Source organism: Rhinolophus sinicus, linkage group LG03 (genome assembly GCF_036562045.2).
Source record: "Rhinolophus sinicus isolate RSC01 linkage group LG03, ASM3656204v1, whole genome shotgun sequence".
Taxonomy (NCBI): Eukaryota; Metazoa; Chordata; class Mammalia; order Chiroptera; family Rhinolophidae; genus Rhinolophus; species Rhinolophus sinicus.
The window spans coordinates 174,322,011-174,343,862 of NC_133753.1; the positions used below are offsets into that span (position 1 = coordinate 174,322,011).

At 38.7% G+C, this 21,852-nt stretch overlaps 1 protein-coding gene across 3 annotated transcripts in view; it reads left to right on the forward strand.

The window, feature by feature from the left end:
* LIFR (LIF receptor subunit alpha) overlaps positions 1 to 21,591 on the forward strand; it is a 68,917-nt gene extending 47,326 nt beyond the window's left edge. For 2 of the 3 annotated variants that reach the window (XM_074328981.1, XM_074328982.1), the window contains 8 exons: positions 807 to 1,020; positions 3,363 to 3,542; positions 6,272 to 6,373; positions 6,938 to 7,105; positions 11,053 to 11,214; positions 12,152 to 12,245; positions 13,906 to 13,984; positions 14,365 to 21,591. In XM_074328981.1, the coding sequence (XP_074185082.1) occupies positions 807 to 1,020; positions 3,363 to 3,542; positions 6,272 to 6,373; positions 6,938 to 7,105; positions 11,053 to 11,214; positions 12,152 to 12,245; positions 13,906 to 13,984; positions 14,365 to 14,988 (1,623 nt within the window). In that variant the 3' untranslated portion in view covers positions 14,989 to 21,591. The remainder of the gene's footprint in view (positions 1 to 806; positions 1,021 to 3,362; positions 3,543 to 6,271; positions 6,374 to 6,937; positions 7,106 to 11,052; positions 11,215 to 12,151; positions 12,246 to 13,905; positions 13,985 to 14,364) is intronic. The other variant, XM_074328983.1, reaches the window with a different exon arrangement.
* The last annotated feature ends 261 nt before the right edge of the window (positions 21,592 to 21,852 follow it).

Genomic DNA, 21,852 nt, shown 5'->3' on the forward strand with positions numbered 1-21,852 from the left:
TGCACCCGTTACTCTTGCTTGGAAATTCCCCTGGCTGCACTCAGTTTTCTGTCACATTTCACAATAATGGAGTAATGATTACACAGATTACTTCAATGTAGAGAAAGCTTGGGATATTGTTCAAACTAGATGAATGTTTTACCAAGGATTAAACATAGTGAAGTGATTCTGAGTCTAATGTCAGTGATGAGGTTAATTGTTCTGCCATATTTGGATAGAAAATGAAGTTGATTTTGACATGGGGAGAGATCAGAGCTAAAGACAAAGCTTTGAGTAGCATATAAATGGGATCACTTCGGTGAGTGTACAGGGTGGAAAGAGGCCAAGTGTGGAACCCTAGGTGATGGCAGCATATAAGGGACCAGCAAAGGAGGAAGATACAACAGAGGAGATTGGAAAGGTCAGAGGGGCCGGAAGACCAGAAGAAAGTAACACACATTTTCTGTAATGAGCATGTACCACTTTAAAATGGTAAGCATTTAGAAAACAATATGATGCCGTATTTTATTTTTATGTAGAGCAATGCTTCTCATAACCTTTTTTGGTTTGCTTCTGAATAAATGAGGCTAAATATTGTTTTGTAGCTACGTAATTGTTATTTTTTGTATTTAAGGGGGCTTATAGCATGTATCATTTTTCTTCAGTGTCACTTTCCTTGATTCATCCAGGTTTGTTAACGTCACCTTTTCTCATATTACCTTGTTATGATTAGTATAGTGTCCAATTGAGGCTTGATGGCTTTGGCTCATCACATAGTTATTTTTTGCAGGTTTTTATAATATAATTTATCTTTCTCTTTTTCATAGCCTTTACCCATTAATGAAGCTAATGGAAAAATACTCTTCTATAATGTGTCATGTTCATCAGATGAGAAAACACAGTCCCTTTCTGAGATCCCTGATCCTCAACACAAGGCAGAAATACAGCTTGATAAAAATGACTACATTATCAGTGTGGTGGCAAAAAACTCTGTTGGCTCATCACCACCTTCTAAAATAGCTAGTATGGAAATTCCACATGGTGAGTAACGAAGATAATGTAATTTATAACGGGAAATTAAAGTGAAACATTTTGAAGGTGTTGCTTACTCTCAGATACATCAGCTTCTCGTATCCTCCTGCTGCTATATATATGTAAGGAGGAATTGCTCAGTGAAAGACAGCAGGCATTAGTGTTCATTTGAAGCGTGTACACTGATGGATCGTATCATTACTGTACCCAATTACTTTAACGTGCAATGTTGGAGAGTTATGGTGGAGGATATCACTCTTAGGAAGAAACGTTTTAACAGTTTATCAGACACCATTTTCACATGTCTTCACAAGACCATGAGAGTTGATGTTTATATCAGCCTGACTGTTTTCAAACTGGGAAAAAACACTCATTTTAAATGGCAGCTCTGTTGATAATACATTCTTTGTTAATAGGAATCCTTTATTGATCAATTCTTCTTAAAGTCTGAATTAGATCTTTAATATAAACTTTTAAAAATTGTGGTGTGATTTTAAAATTACTTAGCGTCTTCCTTTATAGTTTATGTATCACCAGTAACTAAGTCCATTCCTCTTTAGCGGCCTTGACAGCTTCTTGACTCTTGAGTGTTAAATGGCGACTTCTGCCTCTTCTCCCTATTAACTCCTCTTCTGAGTTATTTCCTGACCCTCCCTTTGCTGTCCTGCCCCAATATGGGGCACCTTTCTTTGACCACCCATCCTAGAGGAAGACAAATTGGTCCAGTTAGGGTCCTCTAAGTATCTTTGCAGCTCTTGCTTGAAGCAGTGTTTTATCACTTGTTACTGAACTGGTTCTTTGCTTTATTTCAGTGGGACTTGGGGGAATTAGAAGGAAGGAATGGGGGACCACAGTACATTTCAGAGTCGTAGAACGCTGACCAGAACCAGACAGTAGTGCACGTCTAGCAGCACACACCAGAGAAGGTGGAGGTAAAAAAGAAAGAGAGATGTGTGAACAGCGCATGAGAAGATAACCTCCTGATTTAGATTACACATTTCATTGCTCTCACAATGATAGGCAAGAGCTGTGTTATTTTTTAAGGCAGAACTATGTTTTTACCTGTTCCGTGTGTCCCTCAGAAGATAGTAACTTAACAGAACTCATAATGGCTAGTCATCTAGCTCTCAGTGACTGAAGCCCCGGAATAAGTCATTGTTTCTGGAGGATTTGTCGGGTTAGGGGCCTTGCAGCCTCAGCACAGGTTTACATTGTGGGTTTGTAATCACACTGAGCCAAAAAGTTGTTATAGCCAAGACTTCTGTATTCTAAGCCAGACTGTTGTCTTGTGTTCAGTAGTATTAATAGTTTATGCAAATTAATTTATGCAAATTTTGTTCAAAAAGTCTATATGCCTGTTTACTAAACCCTTAAACATGCGTCGTTATAGGAATTACCCAAATCCGTGGATGTTCAAGTCCTTATATAAAGTGGTGTATACAGTTGCATACACTGGCCCTCCGTCTCCTCAGATTCCTAACCATGGATTGAAAACACTGTCAAAGGGTCCACGGTTGATTGAATCAGCAGATGCAAGATGTGCGGATATGGAGGGCTGAGTGTACTGCTTGCTCCTGTTACCAGGGAAAACTTTCCTCTCCCTTTGGGCCACATTGCCCTAGTCACCTTAATTCCTCCCTCCCAACGTGGGGTCTCCCGCATCCCCTGGGCTGGGATGGGGAAACCAAACCCCACCATGGCCCCTTCCCCCTCCTCTCTCTGCATCTCACGCCTCCGGCCCCCACGGGCCCTGTTTAGGCTTTTCCCTTTCTGTGCCCGCACTAGCCATCCCATCCCACAGCTTTTCCAGAGCATTTCAGCAGACTCCTCCCCTCTCTCTGCCCTGTCTCCAGAATCCCTCCAGAAGCCCACGTGTGGGGGAGCCATCTTCCTGGAAAGAAGAGAAGGGCTGGTTCATCCATAGTACATTACTGTGCTCCCACTCTGTGCTGGGGCTAGGGTTGCAGGCAGGGCCCCATCTGCTCTCACGGAGCTCACATCCATGGTGGTGATGAGGGGAGGGACTCACACCACCCACGCGTGCTCCACACCAGCCTCTGGCCTGCCACATCCCCTCTGGTGCCCCATCCTTCCAGGCCTTTGACCGTGTCCTGCCCCACTACGTCACCACCTGATCCTAGGTGCCCTTTTATTACTTTGTTTCAGCTGCTGAATTAATCTATATGTACTGGTAACTACCATAGTTAACAACAAAAATAACAGCAACACTGAAAGGATGAGAACTGTTTTAAAATTTCTGTACAGTGAAGTAATTTTTATAACTCTTGCCCATTTTCATAAGATTTACCTTATTATTAACATCAGTGAAATATATTTTTGTCTTGTTGAAGATGATCTCAAAATAGAGCAAGCTGTTGGAATGGGAAATGGGATTCTCCTCACCTGGAATTACGATCCCAACATGACTTGCGACTATGTTATTAAATGGTGTAACTCATCTCAATCTAAGCCCTGCCTTATGGACTGGAAAAAAGTCCCTTCAAACAGCACCCAAACCGTAATAGAATCTGGTAAGTATGTCTCAGAGTTCTTTAAAAATATTTTTAAAAAGAGCAACACATGGTGTGACTTGTTGCAGTGAAGTGACCGTTCTCCCTTACCACTGGGCCAGGTGTGGATTGGTTTAACTTCTGGAAGGTGGTTTGTGGCCTTATGTATGTGAGGGAGTTCACATCCTTTGACTTAGTAATTACTTGTCTAGGAATTTATTCTAAGAAATAATCAGAGAACAACACAGGTTTACATCTAAGAATTTCACCACAGCATTATTTATGATCGTAAAAATTGGAAACCAACAAAATATCAGTAGAAGAATGAGTCAGTTATGGTACCTCTATAAAATGGAATGTCAAGTAGCACTAAACTTTGTGTTGAAGATTATTTAACAACCTGGGGAAATGCTCATGAAAAGAAGGGTACAAAACTGGAAGGAAAAACTGGAAGGAGTGTGACCTCACTCATGGTGCTTTTGCCCTTGTTTGCCCAGGGCCCAGGTTACCGAGGTCAGGGACTTGCACCCGTTACCACTCTGCCTCGTGTCAATCAAGGGGCATGAATGTGGCAGTGGGCACAGTGTGGGTGGGGGCCAGTTCCCAGGCCTGACCGCTAACGAGCCTGAGCCCTGGGCCACTTTGATACGATGCAGCCTGAAGCTTAGCCACAGGGGCACTTGGTAACCTACCTGGTAAACCATCCTGATCCTTTGGGATTGTCATCCTCTTTCCACTGTCACTGTGCCTTCTGAGTACTTGATGAAGGGATTGTGTCTCTGCCCCTGGGAATTCTGGGACCAGCAGCCTGTGGGTAGTGACATCCTTTCCCGCTCATGGCTTCCCTCATGTGTTAATGAAGTTCAGGTGAGCAAGCAGCTGCTGCTGATTCTCTCCCAGGGAGCAAGTTCTACTGGTTTCCTTTTTTTACTGTCAAATGGTAAGGGTGAGTCCCATTCATTAGATTACCATATGTGGGCTTGGAGTATTTTCCAGTCCTACTTGGCGTAATTGGCCGAGGCAGTGAAGGCTCTCTTTCCCCTTTCCTCCAACATCCGGCACTTACCAGTGGGCCGGCCGCCCCTTCCCCTTTCTTGCGCCTTCCCTTGCGTTTCCTGCACAGCTAGCCCCCTGGGCCTTAACACTGGTCCAGTGTCCTCTGTGTACTTTCTAACCCCTCTTCCATTTGTTCTCCTGGGCTTTGAGCGTAATCAGGTGGCCTGGGACTGGGTGGGCGGAGTGATGTGGAGCCGCATCTCCTTAGATACAGTCTCTGAATAGAAGGTCAAGATGCCACCTGTAGGTTGAGAGGGAAAACTTTCTATGCCAAGGCACATGAGCAGAGGCCCTCCAGTGGTCCGGAGAAGTCAGGTAACCTGCTCAAGGTCACAAAACTAGTATGTGCTAGAACTAGGACTCAACTTCAAAGCAATGCAAAACTTTAAGAGGCTGGGGATTTTGTCTTTTATTTATTGCTGCTAGAATAGCGTGTGGCCATGGGAGGCACTTCTCCTGTTTTGCCCTCATCCAGTCATTGACTCTTTCAACTCTCCTCTCTTATGACATCAAAACATGTCCCTGTTGCTCTAACCCACTGAGGCTCTTTCTCTTTTTAGGCATCAGAACCCTATAGAATATTGATATACATAATTGAAACATTCAGTGTAGATTTACTAATGTACATGCGGTATAAAGTCATAACCTCAAGAGCACCTGTCTCCAAAGGAAAAGGTTCCAAACTGATACTAGAGGTTGACCATCTCACTTGTGAGCCTGTAGGTCACTGGTGTTCTGTGGGCACATGATGGGAGAGCTAGTGCTTTAACCACACTAGGAGAATGGCATTCCACAAGTTAAATGCCGTCGCGTATACTGCCCTTCCTCCCCCCCCCCCCCCAGTATGTTCTTCCTAGACCACCACTGGTGAGCTCCTAATTGTCTTTCAAGGCCCTGTTTAGTTGTCACTTTTTGGTGGCTTTTTTTCCTTCTTTGTGGTGCCACTGTCAATAACACGCCCCTCTAGTCTAACACACTGTGTTATGCTTACCCCTATTTGTCTTCCCACTTTTCTGCCAGCTTCCCCAGGCCACAGCCTTGTTATATCCACCTCTGTGTTCCCCGCATTTCACACACAGCATTGTATTGAGGAGGCATTTTAAAGGGGCTTTTTGAATTGAAGTTACACAGCTTCTCTTGTATGTCTTGTGACATTTATTAAATGACGATTCTGTATAGAGGAACAGATTCTAAGACCTGGTTCCTTTAATACTGAAGTGTCAAAGTAGAGTGGAAATTTTAGTATCTGCTTTTTGGAGCAAGGAGAGAGCAGTGGTTGCTTTCCAATCCCCAACTAACACTAGTTAGGAAAGGACTTTTCAGAGGCATGATGTGGACCTGGATGTATCGTTAGTAAACTGACTCTGGACCAAATCTGAGGCGAAGTCGTCATCATTGCTTGATTTTTAAGGAACAAAATCAAAGCCTTGATCAGCATTTTTCCATCTTCAAAGTGATATCATGTTATAATGCTAAACTTTTTATTACGATAGAAGTGAATTTGTTTAATTTTTTAGTCAATATTCAATCTGCATATTTACCAATTTTGCAAATACGGATGTATTTTTTAATAATATGTATGTTTAAAATTAGCTTTGGAAATTTCAGACTAAGTTATAAATTTGATATTTCTAAAACAGATATTCATAGTAATGTGTACTTACAAAAGTTCACTGATTGTGTGTATCCTGTAGATCAGTTTCAACCAGGTGTAAGATACAATATTTTCCTGTATGGGTGCAGAAATCAAGGATATCAATTATTACGTTCTGTAATTGGATATATAGAAGAATTGGGTAAGTTAAATGGGTAAGTTTTCTTAGAGTTCAGGGTAACATGAGAAATTATAAATGGACAACAATTAGGATCTAAAAATAGATTACATGGGATGTTTAGTTCAAGGAAGTAAAAATAATTTGTATAATAAATTTAAAATTATTTGTGATTACTTATTCATTTGTTTAATGTTTCTATTTCTTACTGAAAAATTAAATCTTAATTTGGATGTCAAAAATGCTCAATTTGCACTTATGCAAATCTAAGCAACTATTAACTTATTCCAGACTTCAATAAAGATGGGAAAGACAAATGAAGTCTGTTTGAGTAGCAACTTAGAGATTTTTGCATAGGTTGCTTCCCTAGATTGGTATTATGTTCAAAAGTTGTAAGTTCTACATTTGTGTGTCTGGTTATTAGCTTCACAGCAAAAGTGTTTGTGACAATATCTGTGAAAGTTTGTGATTAAGTAGAGAATAAAGTTTTAATTCCAAGTTTAGCTATTTTTGAAGCCAGAAACATTAATGTTTTAACTCTGTATTAGTAAACTCTCCTTTGGCTATTGACGTTTTTTCCTTTTACAGCTCCAATCGTTGCACCAGATTTTACTGTTGAGGATACATCTGCAGATTCCATATTAGTAAAATGGGAAGACATTCCTGTGGAAGAGCTTAGAGGCTTTTTAAGAGGATATTTATTTTACTTTGAAAAAGGAGAGAGAGACACATCTAAGATGAGGGGTTTGGAATCTGGTAAGTAAATTACTAGAGTGAGTATAGTGCTTCTTAGACATTCTTCATTAATCACAAAAGAACCGGAAAGGAAAGAAAGTGCTGCTGATTACTTTAATACTGGTTCCCAAAACTGTCTGAAAAATAGGGAAATGAAAATGCAGTCATTTTATGAATATGAGAATTTTAAGATTTTAAGTATGTGCTAAATGATGTGGAGTCATTCGGAAATCATTTATTCTGAAGCCTTTGATTGTAAGCCCTATAGGACAGAAACCATCTCTTACTAGTCTCGCATGATCCATAACATAGCATCTTATGACGGTTACTTAAAAAAAAAGTCTTCCTGTATTTAATGGAGAAGAAAAACTCAGGAACCCAAAGAATGGCTTCAGAGCTTTCTTTGTTATCTGACAAAAAGCTGCCCTCACAGTTAGCCACAGCCTTAAAGAGCTGGGAAACTTAATTGACTTGATGGGTCGAGTGCATCCATTAGATCTTAAAAAGTACAGTCAATCCTTGACAACTGGTAAGTGTATGTCCAAAGAATTTAGAGAATTCTTAAATTTACAAATACAGAAATGTTTATGCAGACTTCTGGCTTTTCCCTAAATTATGTTTCTGTTGGAGTTAGTGCTTTCTTATTCATAGCTGCATAACACAAATATATCATCTTTTCAATCTGAGAGCTTTCATTCCCCTTAATGACCTTTCCTCAGAAAGAAACCGTTTTAATTATTTAATGCTGGTCTGACAAGTAGAGAGCCACATCGCTGCACCAAGATGCTGACCAGGCATTAGCTAAGTCACTTCCAGAGAGCCGCTGCATTAAATGTGCACCGTCCCCAGATCACTAAGTTCTGCATTTCCTGAACCTTCAATGTTGCCTGTGGAGGAGGGAAACCCTAAATATGAAATTCTACAAACATCCAGAGTCTAGTGTAATTTTCCTCCAATGCTCAAATTTTACACTTGAGCCAGTTAAAATTCTGGACTTCCAGCATCTAGACTTCCATTTAGACATGGTGGATCGGTCACTAAAATCAGAGTAAAAGAGAAAAAAATAAAAATCACGTATAAAGGCACAAAGAGAACTAGAGAGGCAACAGTACCCCCCAAAAGTGGATTTAGACATTTGGGGGCTATTGGAAGTGGGGCAAATGACCCAGAGGAGTGGAGGATGGTAAAATCTGGGTGGACAGTCAGTTATCAGTGAGAAGTAATTTAATTCATTCTTCAGGGCCAGGATTGGAGGAAAATGGTTAGGATGGATCTGGGCTGAACGTTGGAGGTGATTGAAAGGCTGTAAGGAGCAGTCCTACACCAGCTTCGTATAGCTAACGTGAATGCCCTCTCCCCTGCTTGAAGACAAGAGGTTTATTCTTTGGAGAAACTGAACCAGAGAGCCTCCAGACAGGGAGACGCCTGAAGCAGTATAACCTTCCCTTTTCCTCCTTTTCACCCAGCTGTTTGGACATCTTCAGCTACGCCTATTTCCCCGGTCAAGAGACTATAGGATCTTTCTTTGGGAAAAGTAAATGGTTCCTGAGGAAAGACGTAAAAGATGCTGATGTTTGGGGGATTGTCCCAGTGAAAAGCTAGGAACCCACCTGATCATTCCCCACCAGGCATAAGTGAAGCCCACAAACCAATAAATCTCACGCACGCATAGCCAGCCTCTGTGGGCCTTTGTGGCTCACTCTGAAGCATCACTAGCAGCCAGGGATAACCAGATGGTTGAGAAAGCTTCTAACATGAAAGACAGAAATCAGAGGAGACAGATTCAATGGGGAGAAACAGAAATTTAAAACAAAAACCAAGACTATTCTTGGAATATTGAGATAAACTGTATTTATTGAAACGACATGGCACTTATAAAAAGTAAAAATCAGAAGACATCAAAATTAAAAATGTGATCGGAAATTTTTTTAAGGAATTAGAAGACAGAGAAATTAAATGGAAAAACTGAGAAATTCTTCCCAAAATTAGACAAAGGCAGAGGAGAAAACTGGGAGTTAAAAGAAAGTTGGAGCATCAAAAACCTGCAGTATCCTGCTTTACAGGAGTTCTGGCAAGAGAAGAGTGAAATGGAGAGAAGAAAAATTTTAAAGACATAGCATTAGAAAATTTCCCAGAACTGGAAGACCTCAGTATATAGAGTAACAGTTTCCATTAAGTACACAGTAAAATAAATAGAAAAATAAGATCTATGCGAAGGCATGTCATCGTGAATTTTCGAGCACCTGATGTATAAAGAAAAAATCCTAGAGACAATCAGAGAAAAGCAGCTCATGTGCAAGGGGTCAGGAATAAGAAGGATAGCAGCCTTCTCAACAACACACCAGATACTAGAAGGGACCACAGATGTGTCTTCAAAATACTGAGTGAAAATTATTTTTAACCTATGATTTTATTCTTGGCCAATCTATCGACCAATTTGAGAGTGGGAGACATTTTTAGGCATGTAAGCCTGCGCATATTTCTTCCTCCCTGTACCCTTTCTCAGGAAGCTGCCAGAGGAATGCATCAACCTGAGGAAATCAGTGGGGAGGCAGCAGTCTCGAAGGTTTCCAGTCTAGAGGAGATGCTCCAAGAAGGAGGCCCTGGGAGGGAAGTGGGCAGGGGCTGGGGGAGGGCAGTGGCACTAGGACTTGGTGTGTTGGCCCACATGGAAAACTGTATTGAATATTCATTCGAGAATGTGGGAAGAATTAGGAATTGAAACATTAAGCAAATGAGGATAAACATCAGTTATAACAACAGAAAAACAGGAAAGAAAACATAATTCCAAGCATTTTGCCTTAGCAGTAATCCGTATTTATATGATCACAGTAATATAAACACTGAATTTACCAAATGTTTTGATGTTTCTGTATGACCCATGTGGGGTTGGGGGAGAAGTGGTAGTGGTAGGGGTGAGAGAGCTAAATCTTCATCTACCTCGTAGGACATGAGTAGATCGTGTCTAAAATTTAAAACTCAAGCATGACCAGTTTAGGTTTATTTTGAAAGTTGGAAGTAAATACCCAAAGAATTTGATTTTTAAAGGGGTTGTACACGGCGGGGGAAGGTGCTAGCAAGGAACTGCTCCTTTTTGGTTATTAACCATTTAGTATGGTTTAAGTTTTTAAACTATGGTCTTGTATTATGTTGGTTAAAATTTTTAGAAGTAATCATTTAAACAGTTCTTTATGCTTCTTTTTGAAATGACTCAAAGGCTTGCTCGTTAGTATCTCATTTGAGAACTCAGATGCACTGCCTCTTTTCCTGAGTGGTTGGGAGTAATCTCCATTGATGTGTACTTTTGCTCCCTCGAGTCTCTCACTGGACTTCTACCGTGTTTCCCCGAAAATAAGACCTAGCCGGACAATCAGCTCTAATGCGTCTTTTGGGGCAAAAATTAATATAAGACCCGGTCTTATATTATAGTATATTGTATCATACCCAGTCTTATATTAAAATACGACCGGGTCTTATATTAATTTTTGCTCCAAAAGACGCATTAGAGCTGATTGTCCGGCTAGGTCTTATTTTGGGGGAAACACAGTAGGCAGGATCAGTCTGAGTGACAGCATCCCCACCTCAGTGAATTTTGGTTGTAGTGGTTTTTCATGCTCTGAATAACAGAAAGAAAAACGACCTGTAGTGATTGTCTGTTGTATGCCAGGCAATATTTTAGAGAATGGTTATGAAAACTTCACCAGTGAGGTAGGGTCGTGATATTCTATTTCATAGTTAGAGACTCTCAGTTTCAGGGTGATTTAAATAATAGGTCCAGATCACATAGCTGCGTACTAACTGGCAGAGGTAGAACTTGAAAATGGCACTGGCTGGCTCCACGGGCCTTGGCCCTGGAGCTGGCCAGCAACTGGACTCATCTGAAAAGCATATGGGTGTGACAGCTATGAGTAACCATGTGTTTAAAATGATACAGAGATCTGTAATAATACTCTTCACTTTAAAAATAGGTCGTTCTGATGTAAAGATAAAAAATATTACTGACATATCCCAGAAGACACTGAGAATTGCTGATCTTCAAGGGAAAACAAGTTACCATCTTGTCTTGCGAGCCTATACAAATGGTGGAATGGGCCCAGAGAAGAGCATGTTTGTGGTGACAAAGGAAAATTGTGAGTTAAATATTGCCATTGAGATGCTTTCCAAATGCATAGTGATTCTAGTGATTTTCATTTATGAAGAAACCCCCTCTTTTTTAAATTTCACATTTTGTTGTAGTTTTATAGTGGGTAGAGGGCAGTGTTAAAAGGCCATGAGATGACTTCATATGTATTCTTTTCAGTTATTTGAAGCTATTTCCTAATGAGTACCTAGGAAATTAGTGAATTAAGGATACATCTGAAGTCTATAGAGTTCTAAAGTCATGTTGAATTTATGTAATGGTCAATTGGTTTAAAATTTTTTGCCCTACGTATTCTTGATTTCTAACATATCCAAGGAAAAGTGAAAGAAACTATTCTAAAAAAAAATGTGTTAAGCACAACACTTACAAATTTGAGATGGAAAGTGGAGAAGAATGATGGACTTGACCATCTTGTCAACAACAAAGGACTTTAATTTGGTCCTGACTTATCTCAATCCCTGAGTTGGTGTTCATGCACACTCTTAAATAAAGGACCATGAGGATATATATGGTTCTCAGCTGGGGGTGATTTTGCCTCCTCAGGAACACTTGGCAATGTCTGGTGACACTTTTGGTTGTCCTCACTGCAGGTGCTACTGGGATCTAGTGGTTAGAAGCTCAGGGATGCTGCTAAACTACCTACAATGTACGTTGTAGCCCTCCCCCCACCACACATACAATGAGAAAATATCTGGCCTACAATGTCAATAGTGCTGAGATTGAGAAACCCTGCTCTAAAGAATTTAAGTATTAGTATAAAAATTATTAAAATACTTGAGGTTATATTTTAATAATTTTCAGTGTCCCTGGAGCAGTTAGGATTTTTTTTCTTTTCATCTACCAACTTAAATACCTTCTAATATAAATTTATTCTATACTTCATACCAAAAATGGGGGTTTTAATATTTGCAATATTTTCTTTTCAGCTGTGGGATTGATCATTGCCATCCTCATCCCAGTGGCAGTGGCTGTCATTGTTGGAGTGGTAACCAGTATTCTTTGCTATCGGAAACGAGAATGGTAATGCTACCTGTGTTTACTTTTGCTGTTCTGTTCTTACGGGCCTGGTTATTCAGTTTATCTTTAACAAGCAAGGACATTTTTTTGGTTGAAGCTAGTTAGTAAAAAAAAAAGAAAAAGATTTGTTTTAGTTACAATTAATGTTAGGCAAGAACATGGTATATTATGTAAAGGTTTAAAAATTAAAGTATAAACTTTTTCCCTACTGTATTTACTATAAAGTAGTAACAGTTGTACTAAAAAATAATAATAATAAAAATTACAAGCTTAAATATGACAATAGCTAGGTTAAATGTAGCAAGATTAAATGTAGTTTAATAATTAAAATCTCAATTGTAGTTTAATAATTAAAATCTCTATTCAGAAAATCTGGTCATTTATTCATATATTCAACAAATGTGAATGACTCCTCCCAGGTAAAGAGGGATACAGTGGTGAACTGAATAAGCATGGTCCTTAAGACTTACAGCATCCTGGTGAAGACGGGCATTGTACCCATAATCATGCAATAAATACATGCTCACAGAGTGTGAGTGGGTACTAGGAAAGGTACTGGGTGCCATGAGAATAACAAGGGAACCCTGTCACTGGAGGTGGTCAGCCATGGCTTCACTGTGGGAGTTCCACCCGAACAGAGTCCCAAAAGGTAAGGAGAGGAGAAAGGATGTTCCAGGAAGAGAGAATAATTCTCTGAGGACTCAGAAATTGGAAAAAAGTTGATTTTCTAGAGAAAGTGAGAACTGTGTGTCCGGGTGAAACCAGAGCGTGAGTAGCATGAGGTGAGGTGAGGTGAGCAGAGCAGAGACTCAGCGGGAGAGAGCGCCTCGTGATCAACTGGCAGGAGCGGTCCTGGGCTGAGCTTCAGGCACATGGCTGTGTTCATGCATAGCCAGTCCTCACTGGCCTTAAAAATGTAATCATTTATGACAAAGACAAGAATGTATTTGAGCAATCCTGGCTTAGAAATCAAAATAGCAATAATTAAGAACTATAGAATACCCTGTTTTGATATATTCTCACTACCATATTCTCACTAGCAAAAGTCACATCTTAAAAATGATTGGAATACAAAAAAAAAAAAAAGGTAAAATAAGAGAATTTGAAGTTAGCGCATTTCAAAATTACATTAACAAAGCTTTTGTTCGCATGATAGGAATTTCAAATAATAAAGTTCTTTTGAACAGTTGTAAATACATGACACTGAGAAATCTGCTCTTTGTTTGTTTAGTTTCTGTTCAAGATGACTAACTTGCCTTTTTGTAAGAGTCCAGAGCCTGTTAGCAGTTGGAGAACCGCACAATGCGAATGTGTTCCCTGAGTGATCCCATTTGCATCATGAACGTGTTGTGTGTGTGAGAGCAATGCTTGTATTTTACTTTGCCCGGATAACACAGACACCATTTTAATTCTTTGCTTTCTATTTTCATAAGATATGTAAGATATTGTAGTTCTAGAAATAGAAGTAGTGTTTATCATTTTCAAATTGGAACACATTGTATAGAAAGCTCTTGCGAATGATTACACTAAAAATGATCTTCCATTTTTCTCTCATGTTTATTAAAACATTCTTATGAAATGTCAAAGTAAGCCTCACGATTTATTGTTATCTAATTGCTAATCTTAAAATTATTAAATGTACTTAATCATTCTTTATTTAAAGGATTAAAGAAACCTTCTACCCTGATATTCCAAATCCAGAAAATTGTAAAGCATTACAGTTTCAAAAAAGTGTTTGTGAGGTAATCCTTTATTTTTTTATATTTATCTTTGAAGTACTGGCTTTTTTTTTTTAAGTCTTTTGTGAAAAGTTTTTAACATGCAAATGTCATCCTAAGTAAAATACATTGAAAAAAATAAGTGCTTTGATATCTGCTGAATTCTTAAAATTATTAATTTTACATCACTTGTACCATGCTCTTTTTTCCACTACTATTAATAGCAAGAAAACTTAATATGAAGACAAAAGTAGCTTTGCACTAGTGTGCACTGCAGAATAGTAGAGACAAGTTTTTTCAAGCAGATGCAAAAAATTATACAACTTAATGCCCCTTGTTGTAGGAGGGGCATTGCGGCAGCTTTTAGTGCTATCCTTAATCTCTGTTTTACGATTGATTTCTAGGGAAACAGTGCTCTTAAAACACTGGAAATGAATCCATGTACCCCAAATACTGTTGAGGTTCTGGAAACTCGAACCACAGTTCCTAAAATAGAAGATACAGAAATAATTTCCCCAGTAGCTGAGCGTCCAGAAGATCGCTGTGATGCAGAACCCGAAAACCACGTGGTTGTGTCCTATTGTCCACCGGTCATTGAGGAAGAAATACCGAACCCGGGAGCAGATGATACCGCAGGGACCTCTCAAGTCATTTACATCGATATCCAGTCCATGTATCAGCCCCAGGCAAAGCCCGAGGAAGAACAAGAACCTGATACTGTGGGAGGGGCAGGCTATAAGCCACAGATGCACCTGCCCGTTACTTCCACTGTGGAAGACGCAGCTGCAGAAGATGACTTAGACAAAACTGCAGGTTACCGACCGCAGGCCAATGTCAATACGTGGAACTTGGTATCTCCAGACTCTCCCAGATCCACAGACAGCAACAGTGAAATTGTGTCTTTTGGAAGCCCATGCTCCATTAACTCCCGACAGTTTTTGATTCCTCCTAAGGATGAAGACTCTCCTAAATCTAATGGAGGGGGGTGGTCCTTTACAAACTTTTTCCAGAACAAACCCAACGATTAACAGTGTCACCTGTCACTTCCGTCTGCCATCTCAATAAGCTCTCTTTGCTAGTGTTGCCGCATCAGCACTGGGCGTCTCGGAGGGATCCTGTGAAGTACTGTTAGTGAGGTGGACTTCACTACATGCAAGTTACACTACAAGTGTTAATGTGCTTTTAATGTAGTCTAAAAGCCAAAGTGTAGTCATGCAGAAATTCAGTCCACACGACTCAAGATTTGGAGCTGTTGGTGATTCGAGCCAAAGAATTCTCACGTCCTCTACCTTCAAGAAGCACTTCGAGCCTAATTCTGTCCAGTCCATACGTGCAGAGCAAATCCCCCAGGCGCTGTGTTCTGTTCTGTCATTAATGGTTTTCTCATATGTATACTTTACGGAATTGCAAGCAGATTTGCAGGCAAGGGCGAAAAATGTCAAAGTAACATGATGATGTTGATTTGCCTGACATTTGCTCCATTGGATGAAAACCAAGCACAGATTTTAAAACTTTTAACACTATTCTCTTCTGTCCACAGCATTTATAAAAGTTAATATAATTTTTAATGTAGTGACAGCTATTTAGTGTTTTGTTTGATAAAGTATGCTGATTTCTGGGCCTACTGTACAATGGTTATCCAGCAGTTCTCAGGGGTGCAAACTTGGAAAACGAGCGTGACACTGAGCAGCCCAAATCACAGTCGTCTTTTCTGGCTTTGGTAGGTTTTTCAAACCTCTCTGTTATTTTTTAACTTTTATGCCAGCTTCCCATATCACAGTTGGTTGCCCTAATATTTAAAACTTAAATTTCTAAGACTCTAGATCTAAGTTGTTTTTAAAAAGTCTGGGTTATTTTTTGTTCCACAGTGTCAGTTTTATAAATCCATGAACAAATTCAATATTATTCATAAACATGTAATTCCAGTGACTTACTGTTTGAGACGACCACTAAGCAATGTCTAGCTGCATTAGCTATCTGTGTAGCTCTCACTGCTTTCGGTTCTTCCTGAGAGGGCCGTGCCATTGAGCTCCGGTCACCCAGGCAGTGCCCGCCTTGACACCTGGCAGCAGATGTCCCTCCTGACCGTTCATCTTAGCTGTTCCTCTCTGAAATACTCATCAGTCCAGACTGTCTGGTCCAGGCCTCAACATTTTAAATATAAATGAAACAGACAATGCTTCTTACAGGAACAATTATTCAAGGGCTATTTTATATGAAATGTCGTAAAGTCGGTGTAAGCCAGTGGGCGGACTGTGGAAAGGTGGAGCAGTTGCTCTGTGAGCTGTCCAGAGCCGTGTCTCACAGCCTCTGCTGCCCGCCCTTGCTTCTGAGAGGTGATGTCAAGAATGAATGCGGTTCTTAGAAAAGCAGATAAAAAAACTACAAAGTGGATCTTACATTGTCCTTGCCCTCAGGTTGTCTATGCATTTTGTGCTTTTGATAGTTACGGCAAGAGAACTTAAAAATTTGAGATACCTGAGTAAGTCAAGATACACCTGTTTTGTTATCAGTTCTGTAATTGTACATAATGGATCAGGTATTTTTTTTTCTTTTCCTAGCTCATAACGGTCTTTATAAAAACCATGTTGTAGATAAAAGCCACAGGGTGACAAAGGACAAAATCTATATAGGTACTTTGCTTATGAATCCATATTTTTACTGCTAGAATTCAGCTAAATTCCTGAGCTTCATCATACATGGAAATGTGGAATGAAAATAGGAATTTTCAACAGTAAAACATGTATCAAACCAGAGCCATCACTAGCAGAGTTTTCTCTGTCATCTAATTTCTCCTCTTGGGCTCCTTTCTTAGCTTCCTTCCACCCGACACACTCAGACCTGGGGCTGCCTTCTCTCCCTGCCGAAGCGTGTCCTCACAGCACCCCTCTTGCCCCCAGCCCACGCTTTGTTACCATATAGGCTCTTGACTTCATCTCTCTAAGATAAGGATACATGTTGGCTAAGGTAAAGATGAGTTGGTCTAAATTACACTAAACTGAGATCATGGGAAAAGATCAAAAAGACTGTGTGATCTCTGTCAACACTATATATTTCAACTGTGACCATCTGGATCCTGTGCCCTTCTAACCTATGTGACGACTCATTTCTTTGGCTAATTGTGACTGTCACTGGGGCTCTTGAGTCTTCTCACTCTGTCCAAGACTTCACTGCTTGTTCTGTATGGAAAAGGTTGAGTGCTGTTCACCTGTCCCCTGCTTCTGAAGGTCCATCCACAACAATCACTAGGTTAATGAGAAGCAGAGTAACGTTCTTAGTCTGGCAAGCTTCTTATAACTCGCTGTACGCTTGGAAGAATGTGGTTTAGGTCTGAGTCCAAAGCAGGTTCCTTATTGTTCCCCGCTGAACTGAAGACAGCCAAGACCCACTGCGCTGATCAGAAGTTACTGCCTCCCAACCCCTGCCCCAACTGGGCATATGGTGGCAGCCTAAACAGGGCAAAGAAGAGGGAGAGGTAGAGAGAGAAGACAGCCTTTGTCACATACCCGGTTGTTTGCGGCACTGGAGACACTGTCAGTGTGAAAGGCGGTCTCATATGGTCAGGAGTAACTAAGGCTTGTTGGAAGGGGCGGCTAGATGGGTTCCCTCCATCCCTTCCTGCCTGGGAAGAGGACTGGGAAATCTTTCTTTCCTCAACTAAAGCCCAATCATTGGCTAGAAAATCCTAAATGTCTGAACTGGAATTATGTTCCACTATGTATGTTGAGTAGTATTACATACAGAACACATTTACACATCCCTTATAAACCAATTTCAAGTCAAGCTTCCCTTGTGAGGAATGGAGATTCTGGTAGTCATTACGACTATTTCTCTTGTGAGTGGCCCTCTTAAAGAAATAACATTTCATATAAAAATATTCTTAGAAGATTTAGCTAGGTTTTTAACATTAGATAGTCCTTTTACATTCTGTATTGCATGGATTAGTACCCATATACAATTGAAGTCTTCATGTGTTGAACCTGTAGAAGCCTGGATCTGAGATTGTGGCCCTGGCTCTCTGGAGAGTTGAATCGTGTGTTTATGTGCTTAAGTGGTAGTGGGGCTGTGATCCTGCAGCTCAGACCCAGAAGCAGCCGTTTCGCAGAGAAGTTGAAGGGCAAAGTATCATTTTCCATACCAGCATTGCTTGCATGGCTCATGGAGCTGAAGGATTACGTTTAGAACATCGAGTCCTAAAAACTGTGGCCAAAGTCACATTCTTCAGACTTCATGCAGCTTGTATTCTTGTGGGAAATTAGTCCTATAATTTCTTGATTGTCTTCATACCATCCATATTTAAAGAACATCACTGTCCTTTCAGTATTTGAATAATGTAGTTTAGTAAAGGAGACCAAAGAATTTTCTTCCAAAGGGAATTTGAAATCAATTTTATGGTATTTTGAAGTTAAAGTACTCCATAACATGTCAACATGCAGAAAATGTTATCTTAAAGTTTCTACTGCTCAGGCATAAGATCTTTTTACTTACTTACTTTCAAGTAATTTTTGTTGTTTTCTGTTTTGATCCATGTTAAAATTTGTATATCTTTTCTGAAACCTTTTTTCTTATTTTGAAAGTATAAAATTGGGCATCTCAAGAGTAAAATGCAGGATCATTAGCTAATTACAAAGACTAGGCACATAGGGGAAGTTCGGTAATTTTGTATTGACGGAGTCCCATCCAAGGCTGCAGATTCAAGAGCATGCTATCTGCAGGGTGGGATATATGAAGATGTAGCTTGTGTAGATCTGAGACTATTGGCTTGAAGCTTCATTACTCTAAAAGTGGCTCCACAGTTGGAGTGAAAACTTCAGGAAGACTCATGCAAAAGCATCACTAGATACCGTATTTCTCCCTGATTTTAAGTGTTCATAGTTTCTTTGTATTTGGTGGGTATACAGATTGGGACATGTTTGTACCAATCAGCCTGTGTTCTAGCAAACCAACAATTCATCAGTGTGTGAATTTCATTGATTAAGCACTCATTCTTTTAATAAACTTTCTTCGAAGCATTTATTTTAAAATGGAACTTCCTGGTAAAACAAAGTTTCATGATACCATGCCCATCTTATTTTTTGTATCCAGAAGAAAATTTTTCACACAAGAAATGATTTGTGGCCAAACTTAGGGGAAATGCATCTGAAGACATGACATTAGAATATCACTGGAAATTACTTGGTTTGAATTTGGTCTGTGTCTGTCTTCATCGATTATGTACCAGGGTTATCAGTGCCAGTATGGAGGATTAAGAACAACATTCAATTAGTATGTCAGGCTTTCTTGTGTGTGGTAAAAATTTAGGGGATGTAGTTTGATGTAGAATAAATCCAAATCTGTATAATTATGATATTGACTTATGACGAGATTCTATTATTTTTAACCATGAGTAGTGCTTATTTCTCCCTATGTTGGCAATATTAATACTTTGGATTGTAAGTGCCCTACCATGTTTCCCCAAAAATAAGAACAGGTCTTATACCATATTTCCCTGAAAATAAGATCGGGTCTTATATTAATTTTTGCTCCAAAAGACACATTAGAGTGTATTTTCAGGGGATGTCTTATTTTTTCATGTACAACAATCTATTCAAGTACAGTCACGTCATCTTCTTGTGGAACATTGTCATAACGTACTAAATGTGTCCATCTGGCTGACGATCTTAACTGAGGCTTATTTTCTGGGTAAGTCTTATTTTTGGGGAAACAGTAGTTATAATCAGAATTTACCTATGCAAGACAAATTCTAACTGCAACATTTTTATGAAAATTAAAAGTAGTATTTTAAGAGGGAATCCCTCTGAATGTTTTTCTGTGCAAGTGCCTAGCTGAAGAACCATAGAAACAGTAAATTCAAAAACTTTTAAATAAATAAACCCTAACTAATTGAATATTAACCAAATACAAAGCAGTAATAACTTGTGTTGCTTTTTGGTGGTTATAACTGAATACCCTAAAAACTAAGATGTGAATAGAGAAAAATTAATATTTAATCAATAAGGAAACTGATTTTATTACATTTATATATATATCTCCTAAGATTTATATAAATGTAAATCTTTGCTGTAGCCAATTAGAACTAGAAAAAAAAAAAAGCAATATAGACCTTATGTTGCACTTAAGCCAAAAATACTTTGTACACCTTTGAATGGCTCACTTAAAAGTACTGAATTCTCTTATATACTTTAAAATGTATATTAGAATTATTCCATTTTAAATGGGTAACTTTCAATTTCTGAACTTACTATTTTTCCTAAGCATTCCAGTGGTGTATTCTAAAAAATCAAAAGATTTCTATGTGGTAATACAATTTTCATTAAGACATGGATAAGTTAATTGTTAGGTTTAATTAACATTAGTATTTTTGCAATTAATCAAAGAAAACTACTGAATAATGATTTTCATAAATTTTTTTTAAATATTCTGCCCCCAGTTTGATTCCAAATACTTTCCCCCATTACTTATGATATATCCTATTTAATTTCTTCCAACATATGTTTAGGAAAAAGTTGAACACATTATGAATAGTTGGAGACAACACACAGAAAGAAACCCTATTCAGTTTATTGTTGTGGAAGGGTAGTTATATGATACCCTGGGATTTGTTTTATCCTATTATTAACCCCCACAAAAAAAAAACACAAACTGTGGATTTTTCTTAAAAACATTTCAGTTCAGAAAATGCTTGAAAAAGATTGGCTTGGATAGCAAGACATCCTAAATTTGAGATGTCACCACCTTAAAAGGTATGTCCAAAGGTCAAAAATCATTTTCAAATACTCATCGTTTTTAGCGGGAATGTGTTACTTTTTATTCTCTTTCATTAGCTGGCAATAAGTTCTTGTAATGCTAGGAAATTACCATTTTTTACTTTCAAAATTGCATTAAAGTGAATTACTGTTTACAAAATACACATACTGTGAACAGATACAAGTTTTTGTCTTCTATAAGGTTGTTTGTAGAATGAGTGTTTTTTTTTTTAAAGGGGATGTTATATGTTAAATATTTTCAGTTTTTTAATAAATGCTAACTGTTTACTAATGTTTTTTTGGTCAGGTTTGTGCAAATGTAGCTGAAAGATAGGGAGAAACTGCAGATCTAAAACTTCCCTTTTTCATTTCTTGAAATATTACCACTACAGACCTTTTTCTGAACCTGAATGATCAGTTGTGATGTTCTATATCTAAAATCATGCTTAATCATATAAGGAAATATTTAAATACTATACACATACAGGAAGCAAACTTTAGGTTGTAGTATATTTGTGTGGTTCAGTCTAATTCACAGAATTCTGAGTTATGGAATAAAACAACTCCACTTAAAGAGATAACAACTGAAGTATTTTTTGCCTTTTGAAAATTTGGAGATTATGTTGCTGTTAGAATGGAAAATTTGGCCATTTTATATCATTGTATAATTTCACAATTTAGTTTCCATATCTTTTGGAAAACATGGTTATAGTAAGAACATAGAATATAAGTAACCTATTACTAAGATACCTTAAATGTAAAACTAGTATGCTTAGCTGTTAACTCTTAAAGATGTTACTTATGTCTGTTTTTAAAATATGCATGTATTTAACAATTTTATCATAGTATTGTCGGAAAAAAATAAATATATTTTCTTACAACTTACACTGACAGATATGGGCATTATTGTTTGTTTTTCTTCCTGTTTTAGGCACTTAGGGAAAGTGGCTTCTGCTTTGTTGTTAATACTTTTGATTCTATCGCATAAGAATCGCACTGGTTATATGGCGCTCACATAGGGTTGTAACTAAATATTTAATGTTTTAATGCGTTGCTATGCCATTGACACAATCGTGTTTCATTAAATCTATATTTACTAGAAAAGTTAGCATAAAAATAATCAAATAATGGGAATCTAACATTATA